At 48.5% G+C, this 23,674-nt stretch overlaps 1 protein-coding gene and 1 long non-coding RNA gene across 3 annotated transcripts in view; one reads left to right on the forward strand and one right to left on the reverse strand.

The window, feature by feature from the left end:
* The window catches only part of LOC138686482 (uncharacterized), a 117,427-nt gene that overhangs the window by 77,729 nt on the left and 16,024 nt on the right, over window positions 1-23,674 (forward strand). The gene's annotated exons all lie outside the window — the stretch shown is intronic.
* On the reverse strand, window positions 13,794-23,353 carry TNFSF4 (TNF superfamily member 4). The gene is made up of 3 exons (XM_069789856.1): window positions 22,981-23,353; window positions 18,158-18,200; window positions 13,794-16,421 (listed from the first exon to the last, which is right to left on the reverse strand). The coding sequence occupies exons 1-3, from the start codon at window positions 23,176-23,178 to the stop codon at window positions 16,066-16,068; spliced, it is 597 nt and encodes a 198-aa protein (XP_069645957.1). The 5' UTR covers window positions 23,179-23,353; the 3' UTR covers window positions 13,794-16,065.

A 23,674-nucleotide genomic window follows, 5' to 3' on the forward strand; every position in this document is an offset into this window, starting at 1 on the left:
ACTGATTTCGGGAGTGGGTGAAGCAATGGCTGCATAATAAGTGGGAGCTTAGACAGAAAGTTGTCCTCTGTGTAGCTGATGCTGTGACCGGTGATTGGAGCCTTAATCCAGCAAAGCCAGCAGCTCTTGGAAGAAGGCTGAAGGCAGCTCCAGGCCATGAGGTCATGGACAGTGTGCCATCCTCTGAGGAGAGCTGTGGGAATGGGAGGAGTGTGAAGAGGGGCCAAGTCCAATTCCAACCTGACATCCACAGCACGCTCTAATAACTCCAGGGGGCCTACTGACACAGAGAGATGTTTTGTGCTTGAAACGTTCCATTGCACAACAGATGCTTCTGGTTTTAGCTTTCCAGAAGTTGTGATTCCTTATTCCTGTTCAGAGCTTTTGTTCTGAGGTCACAGAGCATTTCTTCTGATGCACAGTATCAGCACTGCTCCTACATCTTTTCATGGAGCCAGAGCAGGTTAAGGGCTGGAGGCACCTCCCAACAGCAGCTGGGCTGGCCCAGGGTTTTATCTGGCTCCCCAGCCACGCTGAGCTCACCTCCTTGCTCTGTTGTTAGGTGTCAGAAGGGCTAAGGCAGAAGCTGGCTGTCAGTTCAGGCTGACTTGCAGCGTTGACTGCAAGATGGCAAAGTCATCCTGTGTTAGTGGTAAGCTCCCAAGAATGCGGGGAAAGGGGATGGTGGTGCGTGATGCCTTTTTGCATCAAGTAAAATGTCTCACTGCTGCAATGTGAGCAAGGTGGGCATGCCCTGCCTGGCCTGCCTTTCACCTGCTGGCAGTTGAATATATCACAAAATTTGCAAGGTGCAGCATATGTGGGTGGTGGGAAAGGGAAACCATTATGCTGGCCTTTGACAAACTGCATTTATTTGTAACTAGGAACAAGCTGTTGTGGGTCTCCCAGCTTCGTGCAGTTCATCTGTCCCCTGCGTTTTCTCTTTCCACATCATTTCTTTTTACTGGTGCCAGGTGTGTGTCAGGTTGGCCAGCCCACAAAACAGGGCTGCACTGCTGAGCTCACCCCTCTACTCCTGCACTCATCATCTCTCCCAGCAGCCTCCTTCACTTTCCATCTCTGCACTATCATCTCAGAGTTAATGTTCACTTCCTCTTGGTCTCCCTTAACCAGCAGCCATGTAGGATGGTGTTGTCATACATAAACACCACAGATGACGTGTCCTCTACCTTCCTCTTCCTTTCCTTGTGCCAACTTTCCTCTGCTTTCCCTCCAAAACATTTTTCCATTTTGTATTTTCCACTTGTGAGCATTTTAGCATTGTAAAGCCAGATCTGCCAATGGTGCTCCACTGAAGGTAACCACTCTCCTCTGATGCAGCTGACAGAGCTACCATGATGAACTTGTGTGAGGCATAGGTGGTCCCATACCATGGTGTTTCCCAGCAGGGATTTCACCAAGTGGTGGGAAATTCCATGTTCTCTATTACATGTTCAGGCAGATCACAGTGCCAGCTTCTGTGAACCTAATGTTTGCTGGTCGTCAGTACTTGTGCTGGTGTGGTGAGGTTCTCTTTGATATACATCAGTGTTTTGTTTCTTTAAGAGGTGTTTGTACTGGGTCGGTTCCTCCTGCTTCTCCCAAACCATTATGCAGCATGCATTTTGCCAGGTCACACACTTACCTTGGGCAGTGTGTCCAGGCTGCTGTGATTACTCTTCTAGGTAGAAGTGAACACGCAACAAAACCAAGAAGAAAAGTTTTCTGCAGTAATATGTTCAGGATAAGCAGCAGGAGTGCAGGCTCTGCCTCCTCCATGCTGCTGTAGGCTTTACTCCTCTAAATAGCAGAGAGAAGCAAGCCTTGCTTTATACCTGCTTCTAAGTCAGGACTGAGCATGTAGGGTCCCTGAGATACAGTGGTGTCACCCAAAGCAAACTGCAAGAACAGCAGCCCTGTATCTCTTCTCCATAGGAGACCAGATCACTACCACTAATGCAATGACTGGTGTGAAGACTAGGTCTGTTCCTCCTGGGTCACCTCTCTCAGAGTCACTGGGCCAGGCTTTCTGCAGAATCATCTCCATTCATCGCTGAGACTCTTCCATGACCACAGACATTAGGGTTTCTTTTTCTTCCCTGCAAGTCCAAAGGTAAAAGAGAGAGATGCTTGAGAGGATCCTGTCTCATCTCAAGCATCCTCACCAGTTTCCCTCTAGGCTTAAACCAAGAAAGTGTCCCAGCAAGTCTCTGGGTTTCCTACTTGCTTCTTCAGTTTGCTCCCCTCACAGCAATCATAAATGTGGCCTAAATGCTGGAAGCTGACTCTCCTATTGCACCATTTGAGAAGAGATTTTCAGAAGTGCTTCTTGTGATCCTTGCAGATGCTAGCTGAGAGCTGAAGTGCAGACTTAAACATGCTTGCTGGTCTGGAGCTGAAAAGCAGCAAGCTCTGCTTGGCTGCTCTGGAGCTGAAATATTTCAGAACTGAGTAAGCATTTTAAAACTTGGGGCTTTTCACCAGAATTTATTCAGGAAAATTTTTCAAAAATGTCTGGACTCCTGTGGTATCATATGAATTACTCCAGAATCACATTGTATATAGGTACACAGTCTGTTGGATTTCTGTGCAAGAGGCTTCTTGCATTTCCTTGTATGGTTCTTGACTGCTCTGTGCATGTTTTTGAATAGTGAGGTTAAGCATTAGTAATTGACAACTTAGAAACTTATCTGAAAATTAGACTTGCTTCTGATATCCTTGAACAATCTAAAAGAGTAAAATAAGAGTAATCTGAGGAACACTAGAAAATCTTGGTTATAGTGTCTTCTCTAGAATTGTCTTTTCTCATGTGAGTTTAGAACCACATTTTTCCTAGTGTGTGATGAAATTACGCATTGCATGTTGTGACAGATAGGATACCCTCCAGCTGTGATGCTTTTACCAGAAGCCGCTAGCCTGCAAAGCCTTCCTCCAGAGTGGCAGCGTTTTGCTGTCATCTTTCCTTCCCCTGCCAGCTTTAGTCTGATTCTCCCTGCTCTGCTTCCTGCTGAGTGCAGCAGCAACAGCAGCTGTGCAGGAGCTGAAATGGAAGCTTTTGAAGGAACTTTGCCACAGATCCAAGTATGAGGGGGCATGGCTGAGTCTGTCCTAGGCTGAGCCCATGAAATGATGCCAGCTTTCCCTGGGAGCTGTCTCCTTCCCCACACACTTTTTCCCCCTTCAGCAGCCCATGGTGAGAGGAGTGTGCTAACCTGGAGCTGGGCAGTATCCACAAATATCCCCTAGCAGCAAGATAAAAGATGTGTCTGAGGAAGAGAAGGAGCCTGTAACTCTGACCAGTTTCCATTCAGTAGGAAGAATGAAAAGCAATTGCGTTGTTTCATGTCCACTCTGTTCTCCTAGTCTTTCATGTGAAGATGTCTGATGGTGGAGTTATATTTAGCCACTTTCTTTTCCTTGTTCTCTAATTAACTCTTCTGTTTCCTTCAGTGGTAATGCCTGTAAACACTAACTGTTAAAGCAGCTAATTTGCAAGCTATCAGAAACCATAACAGGAAGAAATCTCACCAAAGGAAGCAGCACAAAGGCAGTGGCAGCACCATGTGGTTTGGATACCACTACATTGCGACAAGGCTTGAGTGTCTTCATCAACATAATGAAAAAGACTAAAACACAGAGAAACCATGGAGCAATATTAATTATCTTTGAATGTGTTTTCAGTGTGTGCCAGTGGTTAGATACTGGTAAGTGTTGCCCTTTGGGCCGGGGATGCAGGTTCAAGCTTGGTGATACACCTTGTAGGGAGACCTCTCCAGGACCTTGGAAGTACTTGCTCAGAGCTAAGGGTGTCAGGGCCATCCAAGCTGTTGGTGCTCTTTGAGGAGGGCTGCAGGGATAACAGTTTGAGTCTCATGTTGCAAATGTTATTTTGTGAAGGGATTGAGAGTCTCCATCACAAAGCCCACTCATTCCCCTTGCCCAAGTCCTGCATTCAAACCAAAACACGAGCAGGGGACTCCGGATAGGGACATACTTCTCTGTCTGAAACCCTGTAGTAAAATGGTGGTTTGTCTAGTTCAAAAGGCTACAAAGTCCTTCCTGATCCCTCAGCTGTTGTCACTTGGATTGGAAAAGGCTGTGCAACCTCACTCTCTGCTCTGCTTCCTCTTGCTGCAGAAGCTGGGCAGCTGTAGCTTGAGACTGTGAGCGTTAGCAGAAATAGCATGAATAGGACAGGGTGAAAGAGTTCTAATTATGGCACAAGGTCTTCTAAAAAGGCCAGATAGAGAAGTGTTGATATCATGTTTGTACTATCCTCACCCAGTGAGTACCAGTGGTTTTGGTTTAGCTAGAAAATCACAGTGGTTCTGCACCGCCCTTGGAAAGACTGTTTGACTCAGTTCTTTTGCAGACAGATGGGTGAGTTAGTTTTCAAAGTCTTAGTAAAGCTGTCCCTAAAAGCTTGTGCTTGTTCTCTCCTTCAGCTGTAAGCATCGCATGCCCCAGGGAGGTCCTCTGCCCCCTCACCTCATTCCATAGCAGGAGCACTGGTACTTGCATGGTACCTAAAAGGAATTTATCTAAACTGCTCTTAAAGACCTCAGAGAGGCTCCCTGTTCTACAGCTCTGCTCTCCTTAAAAATGTGGAGCCTCTCCTCAGTCTTCCATGGGCTCCCAGATTAAGCCTGTGGCCTCTTTCATATCCACCATGGGCACAGAGAACAGGTTATTCCTTTTTCTTTGCATCAGTCATTTACAGAGCTGAAATCTGTCCAGAGGACAACAGGACTTCTTGGGAGATGTTTTCTATACCTCCAAATGTCTCAGTTTTCCTTTGGATTATGTGTGCCTGATTCATGACCTTTCTGGAAGGGGGATATTTGGGACTAGACACAGCCCTCCCATGCATGCCTTCAAGCTTTTATGTACAGCATGATGTCTGCCTTTTCCAGTGAGTGTCATCTTCAGCCTGGTCACAGCACACTGTAACCCCCAGATGCATTTCTCCCAAACTGTTTGTTCCTTATTGCATTTCTATTGCAGATCATTCTTGCTTAGGCAGAGTATAAACTTGAATGTTCTTCTTTCTGAATTGCATCTCATTTTTTCAGATCCTCTCTCCAGACATCCAGATCACTTGAACTTCACCCGGCCCTTTCGTAACACTCCTGGTTTTGTGTCCACACTTGAGATCCTATACTTGTTCTTCTATACCCAGCCCCTCACATAGCACAGTAATCTGAATCAATTGTGGGGTCTCACTGTAGGAAAGCATTCACTTTGGCTCCAGCGGGACTTAAACTAGGCCCATGTGAAACTCATGAGGTTCAACAGGGCCAAGAGCAAGATGCTGCACCTGGGTCGGGGTAACCCTCAGTATCAATACAGGCTGGGGGATGAATGGATTGAGAGCAGCCTTGCAGAGAAGGACTTGGGGATACTGGTGGATGAAAAACTGGATATCAGCTGGCAATGTGCACTTGCAGCCCAGAAGGCCAACCATATCCTGGGCTGCATCCAAGGCAGGGTGGCCAGCAGGTCAACTCTTCCCCTCTGCTCCGCTCTGGTGAGACCCCACCTGGAGTACTGTGGCCAGCTCTGGGACCCTCAGCACAGGAAACACATGGACCTGTTGGAGCAGGTCCAGAGGAGGGACACAAAAATGATCAGAGGGATGGAATACCTCTCCGGTGAAGAAAGGCTGAGAGAGTTGGGGTTGTTCAGCCTAGAGAAGGCTCCAGGGAGACCTTATTGTAGCCTTTCAGTACTTAAAGGGGGCTTATAAGAAAGATGGGGACAGACTTTTTAGTAGGGCCTGTAGCGACAGGACAAGGGGTAATGGCTTTAAACTAAAAGAGGGTAGATTCAGACTAGATATAAGGAAGAAATTTTTACAATGAGGGTAGTGGAACACTGAAATAGGTTGCCCAGAGAGGTGGTAGATGCTCCATGCCTGGGAACATTCAAGGTCAGGCTGGACAGGGCTTTGAGCGACCTGACCTAGTTGAAGATGTCCCTGCTTATTGCAGGGGGGGGTTGGATTAGATGACCTTTAAAGGTCCCTTCCAACCCAAACCATTCTGTGATTCTATGATTCTGTGATATCAGCTTGGTCCATATTCATTACTGGAGCTGCTGGGATTTCTGTCAGCAGAGTGGTCAGGTGATTGGTTTAGATGGATTCACTTCAGTTACAGACTTGTCCCATCTTTTTTTTCTTTTTTTTTTTTTTCCCTCTTCTTCACATGCTGTCTCTTTAACAGCAGAATTTGGCTCCTTTGTGCAAAATTCAGACGCTCCTGGCGTGGAACAAGTATGGAGCAATGTTCCTTCTAGCAGCGTGGGATGTTGTGTACAGAAGGATGGGATCTGGTTTTCATGTGAAATCACTGAGCCCTTGGGGATGCTATGGAGTGTGTGGAGTAGTCCCTGTGCACTGGCATACCCAGAGCACGTTATAGGAAGGAGCTGAGACAGAGGAGTGGAGGAAAAAGAGCAGTTGTTATCTCATTCAGCTCTTTCACTTTCCCCCGAATTGCTTTAAGAAAGTGAAGTGCTGTTTGTTTACTCATTCATCCTACTCCTCGTCTGGCAGAGATCCCAGCTCACTGAGATGTGAAAGAAGAAATCCTTCTGAAGGCTGTGAAACATTGGTGTGGTTCTTCCCCAGCCCAGGGCTGGGAGGCTTGCATCACCCGCCCCCAAACACTGAAATTCTCCTTCCAATCCTTCAGAGAGACTTACATCTTGCATTGCGTCAGCATCTGGCAGCCTGCCTCTCTCCGCTTCTGCCTTCACTAGTAAAATGAAACTATGGCCCTGCTGTTGCCTGTTGCCCAGCTTGGAGCCACGTGTCCATTCTGGGCCAGCCTGCCAAGACACCCTGCTCCAAAAACCTTGGCAGTGCTGGGCTGCTTGTTAGCTCAGCAGTGGCAGCATGCTACACAGCGTGAGCCATGCAGGGTGAATGACCCTGTGTGAGAGGTGGCTCCTGCCTTGCCCGGTGCTTCCCACTGGGCAGAGCCTAGCTGTGGGCGAAAGCCCCCCAGCCCCTGCACTGCCCACCCCTGCCCTGGTCTGTCCCTGCTTCCCACAGCATTGCTCAATGGTGGCTGCGCAAATTGTATTCTCATGGCCTTGTGCATGCATATTTTTTAAAGTTTCCCACTCCTGACTTCCTTCACATTACATTGTCAGGCACTGATTTGATTTCCTCCGTTCATTTGAAGAACCACCGCCTTACCAGCAAAGCCATTAGGAAACGATGGAGAGAGGGCTGTGTGAGCAGCCTCTCATGCCATGCCTTGCACAACTCCCTTCCGTTGATCACATGAGCTTTGCAAGAGGGAATTTCTTCCTCTGCAAGGGCAGCGGGTGGCTAGTGCTGCTGCAGGGGCAGCCAGCCCCAGCACGCCAAAGTGAGCCCGCCCGCACAGGGCACGTGGGCACACAAGGGGAGGCAGCCTGGGCTTGCAGTGCTGTGGTTTGGATACTAAGCTCTGGGGACCTGATTTTCAAAGTATTTACCTTTCCATTCAACTTTGTATAACAGCGGACAAGCTGAGTGGGCTCAGAGGCCCATCCAGCATGGTAACCTGCCTTACACATCCGGACTGCAATGTATTCTGTTTCTTTGTATTCAGTAGTTTGTGAGGGATTTCTCTTGTGTGAATCTGCTGCATTCTGAGCCTATCCAACCTTTTAGCTCCCTCATATGGCAAAGACTTTCACAAGTTATTTACCTATTGCATGAAAAAAACCTAAAAGTCCTTGTTTTCCATTTAAACCTGCTATCTGTCCATTTAATGAGATGCTCACCTCTACCTGAGCTTGCTTTGTAAGGAGCAGTAAGCATCACTCCTAGCTCACCCTCCTGCCACTCATGGCTCCGAGGGTCCATGCCAGGTCCTGCAGCTGTCTCTGTTCTTCCTGGAGTGGTGCAGCTCAGGGTATCCCCTTTTTCCTCTGACCATCTGTGATCCTGGGACGGAGTCAGGGATGTGGTGGAGAAAAGTCTTCTGAGAGAGGAGTTGCCAAACCCCTATACCACTTCTGAGGATATCCCAGCGCAGGGGTTTTTTAGAGTTTGTGGCATTGAGCCAGAAAAGCAAATGGTGTCTCCTGTGTAGTTTGTGGTGAGCAAGCCAAATAGTAAATGCCTGCTGCAACAGCAGCCACGCTGTGCTACGGCCCACGCATCCACAAACACACTCCAAGAGGACCGCAGGCTTGAGCGGGCATGTGTTGGGCGCCCATCCCTGGACCTGCCTCTGCTCCCTGGGGACAGGATGCACACATGCATGGCCAATAACTGAGATGCTGTGACCTGCCCCTGGCTGGCTCAGCTAATGGGCCAGGACCTGCAGCAGCCTCTCCTGCTAGGATCTGTTTCTACTTGGCGGTTTGCAAACCCACTGTGCTGCTAGAAACCCTGTGGCTCTGTATTGAAAGCTCCTCTGCAGGAGTTTCCTTCCCATGTTTACTTAGCAGATGGTTTCTGAGTTCTGTCCAGAGGAAGGGGAGCAGGGTGGAAATGCCATGAAGAAAAGCAGGCTGAGGATCTCCATCGTGCATCCAAGGCAACCCTTTCCTCTTTCATGCCGGGCTTGTCAAGAAGCTGGGGGAGCAACAGCCAAGCGCTGACCTGGGGCTCAGCCAGGGGCCGGTTCTGCCATCCAACACCCCGCAGCCTCTCCACGGAGCTGGGTTGCTGCCTACCATCTCCGTTCATTTGCTTTTTGCCTTCCCAGAGCTGAGCTTCTGTTACTGCTATCTCAAGCAAGGTTTAGGAAAACATAAGTCATCCTCAACCTGGACCAGAAGTGAGTCAAAAATGCAGCCCTCCAACTCCTTCATGCATTATCACTGTCAAGTTCCCTCGGTTGTGCTTCCTCAGGCAGACTTCCCAGAGCCTGGGAGATGTCCTGGACAGGCCCCGTGGCTTGTTTGAAACACCAGTGGAAGGTTCCCTGGAACTGTGTGAATGTCTGGTTTATTAATTCACTGAAAATTTGTAAAGATCAAGAAGGAAAAACATCTTCCTCTGTTCCTCTTTGCAGACAAAAATATCAGAAGTTCAGTCATCCCCATATGACATGTTTTGTTTTGCTCTCAGGGTCTTTATTTATTTGGCTTTGAAACAACCACTGTTAGTTTTGAAATGAAGCCTTATTTTGATATGAAACATGGAAACATTTAATCTTGAAATGAATTAACAGAAAGTTACTGCTTGTGGGAATATGCCTGCTCTAATTTGAATCCAAATTATGTTAACATGACTCGGTCCAACCCCTTAACTGATTTTATTGAACCACAGAATTGCATTCAGGGGGAAGAGGTTTTGGCAGAAATTAAGGGATTTTCACCCAAATCAAGTATGTTTGCTCAGATTAAGAAGAGTCACAAGTCTTTTCCTACAACCTAACCCTGAGTGGATCTTTCAAGGGCATGATGCTTGAGAGACTGTGTCAAGAGCCGCCACTTCCCATATGCTCAAACCCCTGCTCACAGCCCAGCACACCCAGCCTCTCCCTGCGACTGGGCTCATCTCCCTCCACTTGCCAAGTCCCAGGCCCCTCTCCCCACCACCTCCTCCATTGCCTCTCTTGATCTATCGCTGTATTCACCCTTATCGTCCCATCTGACCTGCTCCTCAGCTCTGTAGCTCAGAGTGTCAGGACTCCAGTGGGGATTTAAACATTTGAATTGCATGTTTTCCAGGTGTGCTGGGAGCTGCTGTGTAGGACATGGCCATCTGAAGACTGGCATTTTGGCAGTGTTAGCATTGCCGAGCTGCAGTGTGGGTGGGTGGTTGGGCAGCAGCAGTAACAGCTTTCTCCTGAGGTTCACCCCCAGGAAAGGCACTGTCCTATCCCACTGGCTTTTATTTGATAGGTTTTAGCTGGCAGTGTTTAGTTGGTGGGACAGAAGGGTACAGAGATTATGTGTCAGGAATGTCAAATGGATGATCAATTGAACTTTCAAGTTAATCGTCCTTTTCCCCTGTGACAGCAGTCACAGCAGCCCGTGCTTGGCTTCTGCATGCCCTTACCATGACACAGGCATGAGTGAATTTGTTTCAGTAGAGAGCTAGGAAAACAAGGCAATTCCCCCAAGCGCAGCACACGAGGGAATACAGCCAGTGGTTGAAGCGCAGCTTACCTGATGTTTCACAGCCCACTGGTGCGTGGAGGGTTGAGAGTGAAAGCTGACACTCTACTTACTTATCTGCCTTCTCTATTTACTTTCAGAACAGAAAAGCTGATTGAGAGAGCCAGAAATAAAAAGACTTAAGTCAGTTTTGTAGCCATAGTGAGGTTTTCTTGCCCAGCCCAGAAACTGATGATCTGGCATTACCAGTTGGCACCTGCTGCATCCCTGTTTCATTATTAACCTCCTTTGAAAGCCTCTCCCATCAATCTCCGCTGGCAAAAGGACAGAAACCTCTTCTCCTGCTCCTCTTGGCTAAAGGACATGTCATTTATGAACTCGCGGAAGTGGGCAGGTTGCTGACAGATCCCAGCTGCCCACCCAACACCTGGCAGGATGATCTCATGTGGCGCGGTGCTCTTCCAAGGTGAAAGCAAGGAGAGGAGGAGCAGGCAGGGAAGGTGCAGCCGGAAGGGGGGCGTATTTTTGTTTGCAAACTTTCTGACTTCAGGGCATCCCAGGAAAATGATACGAGAAAGGTCTTGTGATGACAGGGCAGCCTTGCAGGGCTGCAACATGCCCCCTCGCTCCTGCTGTGGTGCAACCCCTCGGGAGCTCCCGCCTCTGCATCCGTGTAGGGCTTATTTTCTTTACAAAGATCCAGATGTTTTCCCCACACATACAAGCTGCCACTCACCATGTTTACACCACCTGCCAGCATATCAGGCAATAGCCAGTCCTCATAAATGTAGGGACATCCCATGCATCTTTTTCCCTCATGACTGTCCAAGCTCATTGGGCCATATTGTAGTTAGGAGCCTCTCTGTTCAGCCTGAAGCTCTCTAATTGTCTCATCCTGATGTGACTCAGTGTGCCTGTTCTCAGAAAATGCCTGTTTCTTCTCACCCTGCTCAAGTTCTGTTGCAATGCAGATGGAGGCAGGAAATCACCTAAACCTCCATCTCCAGGGAAGCTTGAAAAATCAGGGAAAGACCAGAATTCAGCTAGTGATATTGGCTTGCTTTTGCATGGTGATTTACACTGATGTGAAAGACAAGCAGCAGGCATCATTCAGCCTGTGAGAGAACCTGCACGCTGAATGAGGCCTCCCTCACTGCTGTGTGACAGCTAGCTGCAACCTTTCTGTTGAGTTCGTGTCACCATGCAAAGGTGATGGGACAGGGAGAAGAATAAACCAGAGGGACCCCAGCTCCAGCTGAAAGGCTGTGATGGGTGGGACATTCTTCATGAATTTTGATTTAGGCCCTTTTTTGGATAAGCACCAAAACCAGGTCCAGGAACAGAGACCAGAACTCCAATCCTAACCTCTCCCTACTCATACCTCTTAGCTTAGGGCCACAACAGCATACCAGGTAGCAAGAGGAACACTTCAATGTGGCTTTGCCTGCAGTATCCTATGGCCTGCTGGTTGGAGATGACTGACCTCCAAATTAGTTGGACCCGAACACTGGTCTCCAATGGTGTTGGCACACAAAGGACGGGCACCCTGAAGCCCATGCGGCCAGTGGAGATCTTGAGGGCTGTCCGGGGAAGGGAAGAAAAGTTGATGGCTTCCTCCTGGCCCTCTCCAGCCTCCTAGAGGACAAGGAGTTGTGGGAGCAAGGCGGCCTGGATTGCCCTCTGCAGGGCTTCATAGGCACCTACCTCTCCATCACTCGCAGAGGGGGAGCAAGGTTGCCCTCTTGGGGCCAGGGGCCTGGCTTTGGGGCAGAATGCCCAACGTGGGCACGGAGAAGAGTCTGGGCTCCATGGTCACCAACTCAGTTGGGAGACCCCAAGTTAGGCAGAAGTCCAACACGCTCCTTTAGTCCTGTCTTCCGCCTGTCCTACCCTGTGGTCCCAAAGTCCTAAGAACAATTCATGGACCTGCTATGAGCATCACATCTCTTCTGAGCTCTCCTTCCCTGTTCTTGCCTGGGCTTTCTGCCCAGTGCCCTTCCCTGCACTCAGCTCCCCACTGCCCACTCCTGCCTTGGCCTGTGGGTTTTCTAGTCCTGAGGCTCCTGCTGCCTGGTGCGGTGAGGGCAGTGAGGCCTTGCCGGCACAGCACGTGGGGTGCTGCTGGGATATCTGTTGCCTGGGGATGCTAAGCAGCTGCCAGCAAGTGAGCTCACTGCTTGGCACCTTAATGGGGAGACATGCCTTCAGCCTCTGCTCTGCTTGCCCGGGTTGCTAGCCCTTTACAGCCTTCCTCATCAGCTTAGAGAACTGAGCAAATAAGCTTTCCGATCCTCCCTAGCCTTAGGGCATACAAGGCTGCTAATGGCAAATGATAAATCCTTCTGCAGCTCTCTTGCCACTGTCCCTTTCTGGTCTGGTACCAACTCCCATTCTCCCAGTCCTCAGTGAGTGTTACTCAGTTTGGTTCACTTGGTGGATCACCACATAGCTGGAAGCAAGCATCCCTGGGGCTGGTCTGGATCCCTTGGAAAACAATAACCATCAGCTCAGAGAACAGTTCTACTGGCTGAAGTTATGGATGTTGCTGAGAAAAGTCTAGTAAGTCAAACCTTCCCAACCAGTTACTGCAGGAGACCGTTGGATTTTGTATCATACTTTCCCATTTTGATGCTTGAATATGGAAACTAAATTCCTGTGCTTTCTGCCGTCTGAGCTGGACAGTGCTAGCTTTACAGCAGTGGAATCGATTGCACTTTGCTAAGCACACTCCAGCTTTCTTGTTCTCTCTTGCTAGTGAAGGGGACAGGCAATAGCTGTGACTCATGCTGGCTGATGAAATGTAAGTGGTGTCTAAAAACCACAGGCTCATTATCCACCATTACTGGTAACCATTTGTGGTAGAAAAGGAGATGACTTTTGAAGGGACGTGAGTGGAATTTAAATTAAATGTTTCCCATCATTTGTTCTTGTACCCGTGTAAAGAAAAGGAGCCCCCGTCCATTCTGCGCTGCCTTCAGTAGTTTCTTCTCGGCTGGAGAGCAAGAGCCCTCTGGCTCTGATGGGTGCAGTGAAGCCAGCTCCTTCACCAGGGGTGACCATGGCTCTTACATCAGGTTTGTCACCCTGTGCCCTTGCTTTACATGAGTGGGGAGGTTGGAAAGAGGAGAGAGAAGGGAAGGAATACACCATGGCCACCTCATGGTAGTTTATGCAGTAGCCTGTGTTAAACACAAGTCACAGCAGCAGTGGAGATTGCTTTAAAATCATGGAGGAGTCAGTAATCCCCGGTTGACTACTATATTCTTTGAAATGGGTCTCGTGAAAAGCCCGGTGAGGGACAGACCATGAGGTCCTGTTTCAGTGGCCGTAAGCACGGGAAGGGGAACACGCTGTCCCTCCAGAGTTAAGGATTGTCTCCAGAAACTGCCTAGTCCAGCCTTGCACTTCAACACCTCCAGCTGTAATGAGCTTTGAGGGGTGACCTAAAACTTCAATGCACTGACCTGGTTGAACAGAGCTGTATGATGTGACTTTAGCACCATCTACAAGCTCCCACAAAGCCTTAACAACTCCAATAACAAAAACTAATGTTACTCATATCAAAGAGACTTTTAACTTTGTGGAGGAAGGCGTCACTAAATACAAACAGAAGCTGATAGTGTGGAACCTTAGTGGTGAGGATAGTCAGTCCCAAAGGTAACTAATCTCAGGAATTGAATTATTTCAAACTTTATTTCAAGACAAGTGCATGATGTACATGTATATATGTAGGTCAGTCTAGTTCAGCCTGAAAGTGCAGGGGAATCAGTGTGTGAAATGCCCTCTCCCGCTCTAAGCAAGAAGAAAGGGTGCACCCTTCTGAGGTACAAATCCATTTGTGTTGTTTAGGTTTAATCTTTCTTGCTGTCCTGTGCACCCCTGTCCACACCACTGACAGGGCCTGCCCTGCCTGTGTTAGCCGACATTGGGAAGCACCAGCCCTGCATGCCCTTGGGGAGAGCTGAAACTGAAGCTGAACTGTAAAAAAAAGAAAGTATTTGAAAATTTCATTTAGCTTTCATACCACTGAAAATGTCTTCAAACACAGACCCCCACTCCCGAGGGACACTGCAAGCCTGCAGGTTACAAAGAAAAGTTTTATTAGCTTTTAGGAAGGAAAACACATTCTCACTTCAGCTGGGGAGTGTGACAGTCCCCAGCTTGGGGGCAGAGTCCAGCTGCCTTCGATCCCTGTGGTGGACAGAGTGGCCAGAGGTAAAAGCCCAAAATGCCCCTTGCAGCTGGGGAGGAGCATCCTGTGGGTGCAAGTCAGCCCACAGCTTCTCAGTCCTGAGATGAGAAAAAGCTCCTTCTGGGCACTGCATGAATAACTGCTTCAGCCACGGCAGTTTCCCCTGGGGCTGTGGCCTGGCCCCAGGTAGGGAAGTTCGTAAAGCCTATAACAATAGCATAAAGCATATAGAAAAGCTCACCAAGGCCTGAAAGATTTCCTTAGCTACCTTTGGCACCTGAGCCCACAGGAGTGCTCAGCCCAGAGCGGGTCAGCCGGGGAGCCAAGGCAGGCGGCAGCACTGTGCCCATGTACCAGGAATGCTCCGTGGTACATGCATTGGGAGCATCTGCAAAGAGGAGCTTAGTGCTGACAACCCAAAGTCTGAACCCTTCGCAGTGTTTCTAAGAAATCTGAAGTAACATTCTTATGCCTATAGTATAAATACATAAATACTTTTAACAAAAGCAGTGAGAGGCTGAAATGTTGCTGGAGTTTGTTGGAGCCAGGTAGTCAACTTGCCCTTGAAATCTACCGCACTTCAACCAAAAATACAACAGTTGCTGGCTGTGCTCAGGTCACGTGCTGCCTGCAGTGCAGGCAGAGCAGGACTTGTCCTCAGCAGCCACAAGCTGTAATGAGAAGAGGGATGCACAGCCCAGGATTGCTGAGAGCAGTCTGACTTCAGCAGGAGCCAGGCAGGGTGTGCATGAGTGCACAGGTGCATCGTGGAGGTTGTGTCTGTGAATCTCTCTGGGGTGCATACCTGTATGACAAGATCTACTGCGAGGCTCATGAGAACCATCTCAGTCCTCCCAGAGGAAAGGATGCATGGACCTGCAAGTTTCACTTGGTCCATTAGAGAGAACCCACCAAATCCAGAGTCTTCATGTTTTTCCAAATTTTCGTGTGCCTGGATCATTTTGAGGTCAAGCCAGTCTGTGTGTGTGCGCTTGAAGGAGATTCTCCTTCAACTTAACACTGCCAAGAGCTTGTGTCAAGATGTAAATGTCCCACCAGATATTCCCTCGGCTCAGGCTTCAGTAGCCTGCAGATAGCTGGAACAGCCAGTGGGCCTCTACTCTCAAAAGCTGCTCCTAAAAACCTCATAGTCACTGCAGGACCTGCGTTTCTGCTGTCCAGTGCAGTCCTGTTAGCTCATTTTGAAATACCACCTTCTTTTTGTGGCCTTTAACTCTCAGAGAGCATTTATCTGGATCACTGCAAAGGAAGTCCCTTGCCGCCTCTTCCCTGTCTCCTGCCTTGCCAGGCAAAGGGCTGTTGAGCAGGTCTGTTCTCCTCCTTTTCCAAATGGCTTCAAGACACTTGAGGTATCTTCCCAATTTACCAGACTCTTATTTTAGCAAATATACAGCGCATTTGTACTATATACGGATACTGTCAAGTAGGTAGAGAAATCCAGGGTTTCTCTGAATATGAGCTAAGCTTAGGTGACTTTCTTTGGCTTTCATTTCCGTTCCCCTCAAGGGCTTCACGCATCCCTTTCTCCACTGTTAGAAAGATCCATCCGAGGTAGCAAAACAGCTGCGCAGAGCTCCAAAGAGATGAACATGGCATGCACTATATAAAGCCCGTTTGCACTGTGATTTATCTGCACTCCAGCTGAGGCCTTCTGCAGCCCCAAGGAGGGAGGCTAGAGCAGTCTGCCTGTACAAGTACAGCCTATGAGAACAAGCCTCCCACATGCAAATGGATTGGTAGGAAAGGCTATAATTTACATGTTACATTTCATACGTCATCTTCTACGAGCAAATGAAGGGACTTAGTAACACAAGGCTAAACGACAGATCCCCGATGGTGGCATTGGAGCTGGTCCCCAGGGTGATGTTATCTTCAGAAAACAAGTAGAGCACTATGGTGAGATTTACTGCATTGCCGCTGACCCAGACAGGTTGCTCCCAGAGAGCCGTGCTGCTTATCTTGTCCGTCTTCCACAGTGTCAGCTTCAGCAAGTCCTTTTCTGAGTCAGGCAAAAAGATAATGCCCTTCAAGGACAATAGGTAGAGGCCATCACAGGTGATTATGATGGAACCATTTCTGACCTGAATAGAGCCTACTTCAGCAGTGAGATTCACAGCTGCTCCTTTGATGCTTTCACCTGGAATGGAAGAAAGCAAAGATGATCCCATGAGGACAAATGTCTTCTTGGAAATGGGTTGTTTTATATGGACTGAGTGCAGGAAAGGTGGAAAGATATAGGAAAAGAAGAGAGTGAACTAGAGAATAGGGCAGACCAGAGCTAGAATATCATCTACTCTAGACAGGCATCATCGACAGTGGAAATTTCCAGGTTCCCACTCCTGAGTGAGATGTGCCTTTTGGACTACAACTCCAGTTTATATGAATTATTCCTCCAAGTTTCTATTTATGCTTGTCTTTCTTAAATATCTTTCTTAAAATACAGACATGTGAGTTTAGGAAGAACAGGTTCCTAAAAAGAACAGAAAATAAAGACAGTAAATAAGAAGAGGAAAAGGTGTTCAGAGCTGGAAGGAAGAGAAAAAGTGCTTTCTGTGGAGATGCTGGTAACATAAGTCCTTGACTCTGGGTTTGTTTGGGTTTTTTTTTAACAGGAGACAGCATAAAAGAGCAGCCTAGAGACAGAAACAGAAGAAACAAATTAATACACAGCAGGATCAGGAGAAATTAAACTAGAACTTAGCATGAAAGGTTTCCTCTTGGAACGGGCAGTAACAGTTATAACAGTTGCCAGGGCTATGGTGGAAATGTTTCCCTGCCATGCTCCTGGGTTTTCAGCACACCAGCTGAAACCCCTGGGACCAGGGGACCCAGAAGGTCTCCTGGCAGGCAGCACAGCCCCTCCGGGCTGAGGCCAAATTTCTCAAGCTTTTTCTCTAAGAACATGGGTTTCTATTAGGTTACACTAATTGCTACCTTACAATATTAACTGTAAGTAAAGCTGTCAACAATATTTTTAGTACAATTTAAAAATTTTAGTATTTGCCTCTATCATTGAGATATGTCATCGGACAAAACATCCAACGTAGTCAGCACACAAAGCATTGCTAGTTCTGCTACTGTGTGTACGCTCACTTGCTCTTCCCCAGGAAATCATTTACATTTTTCATAAATCAGGAAATCATTGACTTGTTTCAGAAATACCCCAAGAGCACACCACCCGTATTCAGTAAATTCTCAAAAATACTTTTCTTGTTCTTTCGCAGAGTGAAAGCTTGGTTTAGTAGATAGGTAAGGTTTGCAGAAATCCACGCTGGTTTTCAGGTTTTTTCTTCTGCTCTGGGAAAACCCTTTTGTTTGGTTTTGGCACCTTGCAGCACTGGGTCAGATTTGGCCTCTCTCCCCCCAGACAGCTCTCCTGGCACCTTCCTCCACCAGAAGAAATAGCCATTGCAGTAACCCGAAGCGCGTTATTAACAGCCTCCAGCACTTTAGGGGCCACCGGCTGCCACGGCAGTGCCCGAGGACCGCGGGTCCGTGCGGGGCACGGCGAGGAGCCGGGAGCCCTCCCGGCTACCGGGGGGAGCCCTCCGGCGCCGCCGGAGTACTGGGGGGAGTTGCAACGTAGGGAAGCCGGGAGCCGCCGCCGGGTACCGGAGGAGCCTTCCGGGGGTACCGGTATCCCGGGACCCACCCCCCCGCAGGAAACGCTCCAGAGAGACAGCCGGGAGCCGGCCGGTAAGCGGCGCAGCGCTCCGGCGGACCCGGGAGCCCTCCCGGGGTGCCAGGGCAACGTAGCGGCTGCTGTACGGGGGCAGCGGGCCGGGGGTACCGGCGCTCGTCGAGGGGCCGGGGGCAGCGCTGCGGGACCCCGGGAGCCCTCCCGGAGTGCCCCCTGCCCCGACGCCCACCCACCTGTGTAGCGGATGTGGGTCCACGGCACTTCGTCGCTCCGAGGCTGAAAAAACCAGAAGAGAAATCCTCGTTAACGCACCCGGCGAGCCCCTCGCTGCTGCCGCGATCGCTCTCGTTTCCCGACTGGGACCGCGCCTCCAAAAGCACCTCGGGTAGCCTCAGCTGGCACGGCTGCTGCTAGCCAGCTATGCTCTTTACCTGCTTTTATATCATTATTCTAAAATACGATTTTAAAGTGGTTCCTAGCTCGTCCGACTTCCAACCTGGTGCTGAGCCCTCCAGAGCACACCAGGTAGTGTTCGTCCTGTTTAGAAAAACATCCTGGTGAATGTAATCGAGGCAGACCAAACAGTAAGAAAGGACCTCGGGGTGCAGAGCCTCTTCTGCATGACGCCCTCGAGTCTGACTTACAGCTGGGGGTGCCTGTTTGCAGAGCTGGGACCCACATGTGCCCTCACTGTCTCACTCTCCTCCTGCAGGGCACTAAGACGTGAGTCTGGCTTTATGGTTTTCTGCACTTTGGGTCAGGCTGTTACTGCACGTGTGGCTCCCTTAGAAGTGCATTAAGACACGTTTAAAATTGATTTGCATTTTATGAGTGTAACAGAAAAAGTGAATGCAAATACAGAAATGTGTATCTTACTGATCAGATACGCCCAACACCAAGCTTCTGTATTAGATTTTTAAATCTGAACTTTGCATCTCAAACCCATCTCTCATCTTAACCACAGGAGGCCCAAATCTGCAGTCTCTTCACAACCACAAGTCTTCAGCAATTGGCCTGATTAAAGAGTGAAAGGTTAGGCTGGCTGCTCCGTGTTCTTCTCTTTACCTATGCCAGTGGTTTCCTAAGGGAGAAGGTGAGATGATGAGATGTATATTCGGCTGACTTTCATATATTTGGCTTTGTGTTACAGGACCAGAGCAGCCCCTTCACTCTGAGCACACAAAGTGTTGAACAGAGAAGTGAGCACAGACATACAAATCTGCAGGTTCAGTGCTGCGCCCTGGTAAAGGCAAGCGGCAGGGGAAGGAGGTTGGAGCCCGGCTGCCATGTGCAGTCTGTGCCGGAGGGTGAGGTGGGTGCTGCGTGCTGGTGGTGGGAAAGGTCTGCTCTGGCACCCTCTAGTGCTGTCACAGCTGATGCTCTGCCACTTGCTCCACTGGCAAGGGTGGATTTTTCTATCAAATACAAGCCTTTATTGCACACTGGCTCTGGTGGAACTATCTATCTCCCCCAGCGTTACTGATCCTATCCTAAGCCTCAGCAGCTTGAGTTTTACGCTTACGCTTTTTCTAGACACCTAAACGCACGAGCATTTCACTCTTTGGCTCAGGCAGCTGGGATTTCCAGGTAGTTTCCCAACAAGTTGATAGTTAAGCATAGGACCCAACGAGATGATAGCTAAGCACAGGACTGCTGAGCTTCTGAGGTCAAACGACACCTACCACAATATGTCCTGATCTGACCACTGGTGGACAGGGCGTCTTAGACACAGACAGGTTGGGTGACAAACTTGTAGCAATGGTAAGAATATCAGCCCCATTGTCACTAATGCACATTACCCATTTTACATATCTCTGCCAGTTATTGCACAATCTCAAAGCACTTTACAATTATCTACTAGTAAATTCTGCTGAGGACAGAACATATCAGTAGGACTGGAAGGATGTCTGTGAGCTAGTAACAAAGTTAGTCACCCTCTTTCTCTGTTCTGCCTTCTTATGGTGTGTGGGAAAGGATGCCAGGAGGGCTGAGGGCACAGAGGTGCTCCTTACTTACTGCTTCACATTTCCCCATATCATTTACATGCGGTTTCTACATCATTTTTGCCTGTTCTGGATTCCCAAACATGAATCATAGAATGGTTTGGGTTGGAAGAGACCTTAAAGATCATCTAGTTCCAACACCCCTGCCACGGGCAGGGACACTTTCCACTAGACCAGGTTGCTCAAAGCCCCATCCAGCCTGGCCTTGAACACTTCCAGGGGTGGGACATCTTCAGCCTCTCTGGGAAACCTGTTCCAGTGCCTCACCACCCTCTTTCAGTTTGAAGCCATTACCCCTTGTCCTGTCACTACATGCCCTTGTAAAAAGTCCCTCTCCAGCTTTCTTGTAGCCCCTCTTTAGGCACTAGAAGGCTGCTATAAGGTTTCCCTGGAGCCTTCTCTTTTCCAGGCTGAACAACCCCAACTCTCTCAGCCTGTCTTCATGGGAGACTTCATATAAGACTTCCTCCTATCTGGGACATTGTGTCTAGAGCCATGCCACATGGCAGAAGTTTCAGGAATAGGTTTGTACTGCACAAAGTGCACATCTCAGGGGACTGTAGCAATACATGCTGCTTGAGAGGACCGTTGCAATCATGTGCCTGACTCCCTGTGTCATACAGATTGCAGATGGCTGTGCACTGGAAGTGGTTTGTACCTTCTCCACACCAGGAGATATTAAGATTATGGCCATATTTTCCTTATCTACATTAAAAATGCACGATTACTCCTCCTGCACCTTTTCTTGCCCTGTTCAGCCAAAACCTTCCTGCAACATATCATTAGAAGCCTTTGAACTCCCAACAGCTGCTCAAGCCTTTTACCTCCCATGTGTTTGCCATTGGGGGGTTGCACACCCCCTGATCACACCTGTAAGCGGCTTGCCCGTGGACTGATCACAGCCGGTGTGGCAAGAGCAGGTAATTCCAGCAGAGTTGGGAACTCACAAGCCTTGCAGATGCAAAAGCAGACTAGCACTATGTTTTTTTAAAACTTGCTCATTTGGAAATGACAGCTGAGGCTTGCTTTCCAGGCAGCATGATGACAGCAACTGGAATACTACCCCTTTTTGTTAAGCGTGGTCTGGGCTGCAGATGCTAATTTTCCTGAGCATGTGCCATGATATTATTTGCACTGTGTTTTCACAGAACGGTCCATTTTTTTTCAGGAGCTGTGAGGACAATGGAAAGTAATCAAATATGGTCTTGCTATTAAAGTTAGTGTGGCAGTCTCCAGCCCTGGAGAGCAGGAGGAGACTCATCCCAAGAACAGGGACAGCCTCTCAGTTGCTTCCATGGACCAGTGCTCCCAGCCTGCTGCTCTGATGCTGCTGTGCCCCTACTTCCATAAAGTCTGTCTCCCTAAACTGCCCCGAGAGTCAAGTCAGATTAGCACTGCTACCTCTTCCGTAGACAATTATATGGTCAGCTCATGGTTATCCTACTGAGACCTGTAATTCCAGTGCAATGAAACCCCCCCGTGTACAGCCTGTGAGACTGCTCCTGCACAGCATGGTGCAGTCAGAACAGGACACGATGGTTATCTGGTTAAAATAATAGAAATCAGTTCTGAGCCTGCAGTTAGCAAGTGTTTAAAACTGAAAAGGTCCTCTGGTGATTCCCAGGACCTGGACTTTTCATCTGCTGCAGCTGCTGCTCCTAGAGCACCCTGTTTCAGTTGTTTCTGTTGAGGAAGGGAAACTCCAGGCACATACTGTGTCCCCTCCTCAGCTGCTGCTCTCTTGGGTTTGTAAGGCTCACAGGCAGCAATGCCAGCCCCTGCCATCTTCCTCTGGAGGAGAATTTGAGTTAACATTTTTACAGAAGAGAGATACTAAGAGAAGAGGATTCACAACCCGAGTGTGACCCAGGAGAGGTATCTGCATCTTGAGCAGTGTGATAGCTTGCCCTTCTCTGTTGGCCTCCAGTGTGACTTCTCTCTCCCAAAGTAGTGGAAGGAGAAGAGGACTGACCTGAATGAAAAGTGTTACCTTTCAGTGTTATCAGGGTCATCATTCTGCAGTTTAATAACCACTGTAAGACTCAGGTCAGTGAAACTTGTGCAGAGCACAAGGGTTTTCATTAAACAGCAGAGGACCCAGAGCACGAGGCCATCCCCACCTTGCATGGTTACATGCCTGGCTTGCTTCTCTGCCAGGTCAAAGTGGGAGGAAAGAATGAACTCTGAAAAGATGAAGCATAACAAGCTTTAAAGTAGTACACAGCTCCTGGAGAAGATGTGGGAGGAGAAGTAGCTAGCTCGTAAGTGGCAGTGAAAGGTTGTTGACAATCCACCAGCCTGCAAACATGTGAAAGAGGCAAATGTATTTGCTGCAATTTTTGCTAAAGTATTCTGAGTTTCAAGCATCTCTGTTGCTTATATCTTGTTTGCAGTGGTGTTAATATGTACACAAAACTCTCTCTGGCCACATCAGTCTTTCTCTCTCTCATGTACGCGTGCACACACACACACACACAGAGGCTGTCCTCTGCAGATATAGATGACTACTCCTAAAGCCCAGTACATGTGCAGACTGAGAGCACTGAAACATTTCAGGGGGTCTTGCTAGAGTTGTCACAAGCTAGCTTGCTTTCTCACATGTCTGCCTGCACATGTAGTACATTTTAAAAGTTCATGGGGTGTTTATGAGCAACCTGGGTTGTCATTCTTCCATATGCACTTGTTGAAAGCAAACATGCACCCAGATGATCCCATTTAATTAAATGGAAATACACAGGAGTCACTGCAAATAGGGGAGGGAGCAGGAGGGAGGCAGACCTCCATCCCCCAGAGGCCAGTGCAAAGAGCATTCTTGGAATGATCCCTGTTCCAGACAACCTGTCCCCAAACCCTGCACTGGGCAATACTGGATGTTGTTTTTGAGGACAGGCAAGGTAAAAAAACAGAATGACAATCATTAAGGAAAGGATTAAAAACTTGTGGTTTGAATAGGGATAAACCTAAATGCGTTTTTCTTTTCTAAAAAGATAAATAATAAAGCCCATAGAAAGCTTTACAGGCCAACAGACAATGGGTTGAACATGAGCTCTTACCGTTGAGGGTTGCAGAGAACCTATACCAATGTAAATCAAGCAGGCAAGCAGTAATATCCACTGAGCAGCCGCGGACACGAGGTGCAGCGTGTTCCTAACCTGTCGTCTTTGCCAGCTCTTCCACTCATCCTCTGCATGTTCCCTATTGCGATCCATCTGGTCCTGATTTCTTGACTCTACATCTGGTTGTCTTTCCATCTCAGCTGCACTGCCAGCAACTGCCGGGGAAGGGGCTAGGAGCACAGCAGGAGCCTGGAGGAGCAGGGGCAGATGAGCTAGGTGCTCCTGTCCCAGGAGCAGAGATGAAGTGAGGACAGTGCCTTCAGGACACCGCTTTATGCACACAAAGAAGCAGGCGGGGGAACTTCTTTGTGACTAATCTGAATTTCCCCTTTCTTCCTTTCTTTCTTTCTTTCTTTTCTTTTTTTTTTTTCTTTTTTTTGTGTGTGTGTGTGAATGTGGGGGCTGATTTATTGCATCCCAGTTCAGTTTTGAGTAAGGGCCTTTGAAAGTAGATGTGTTTATGTCTTTCATAGCTTCAGCTGTGGATGTCTTGGTATGTGATGTTTCCAACAATAGCTAAGAGTTGGGTGGACAGGGCTTGTCTTCACTTAGTCTTTTGTCAGTAAAAGCTCTCATCTTTCTGTTCAGCCTCAGGTGGGGGCTTTACAGGGCTAGCTCCCTCCCTTGTTAG

This window comes from Haliaeetus albicilla, chromosome 8 (genome assembly GCF_947461875.1).
Source record: "Haliaeetus albicilla chromosome 8, bHalAlb1.1, whole genome shotgun sequence".
In the NCBI taxonomy this organism is placed as follows: domain Eukaryota; kingdom Metazoa; phylum Chordata; class Aves; order Accipitriformes; family Accipitridae; genus Haliaeetus; species Haliaeetus albicilla.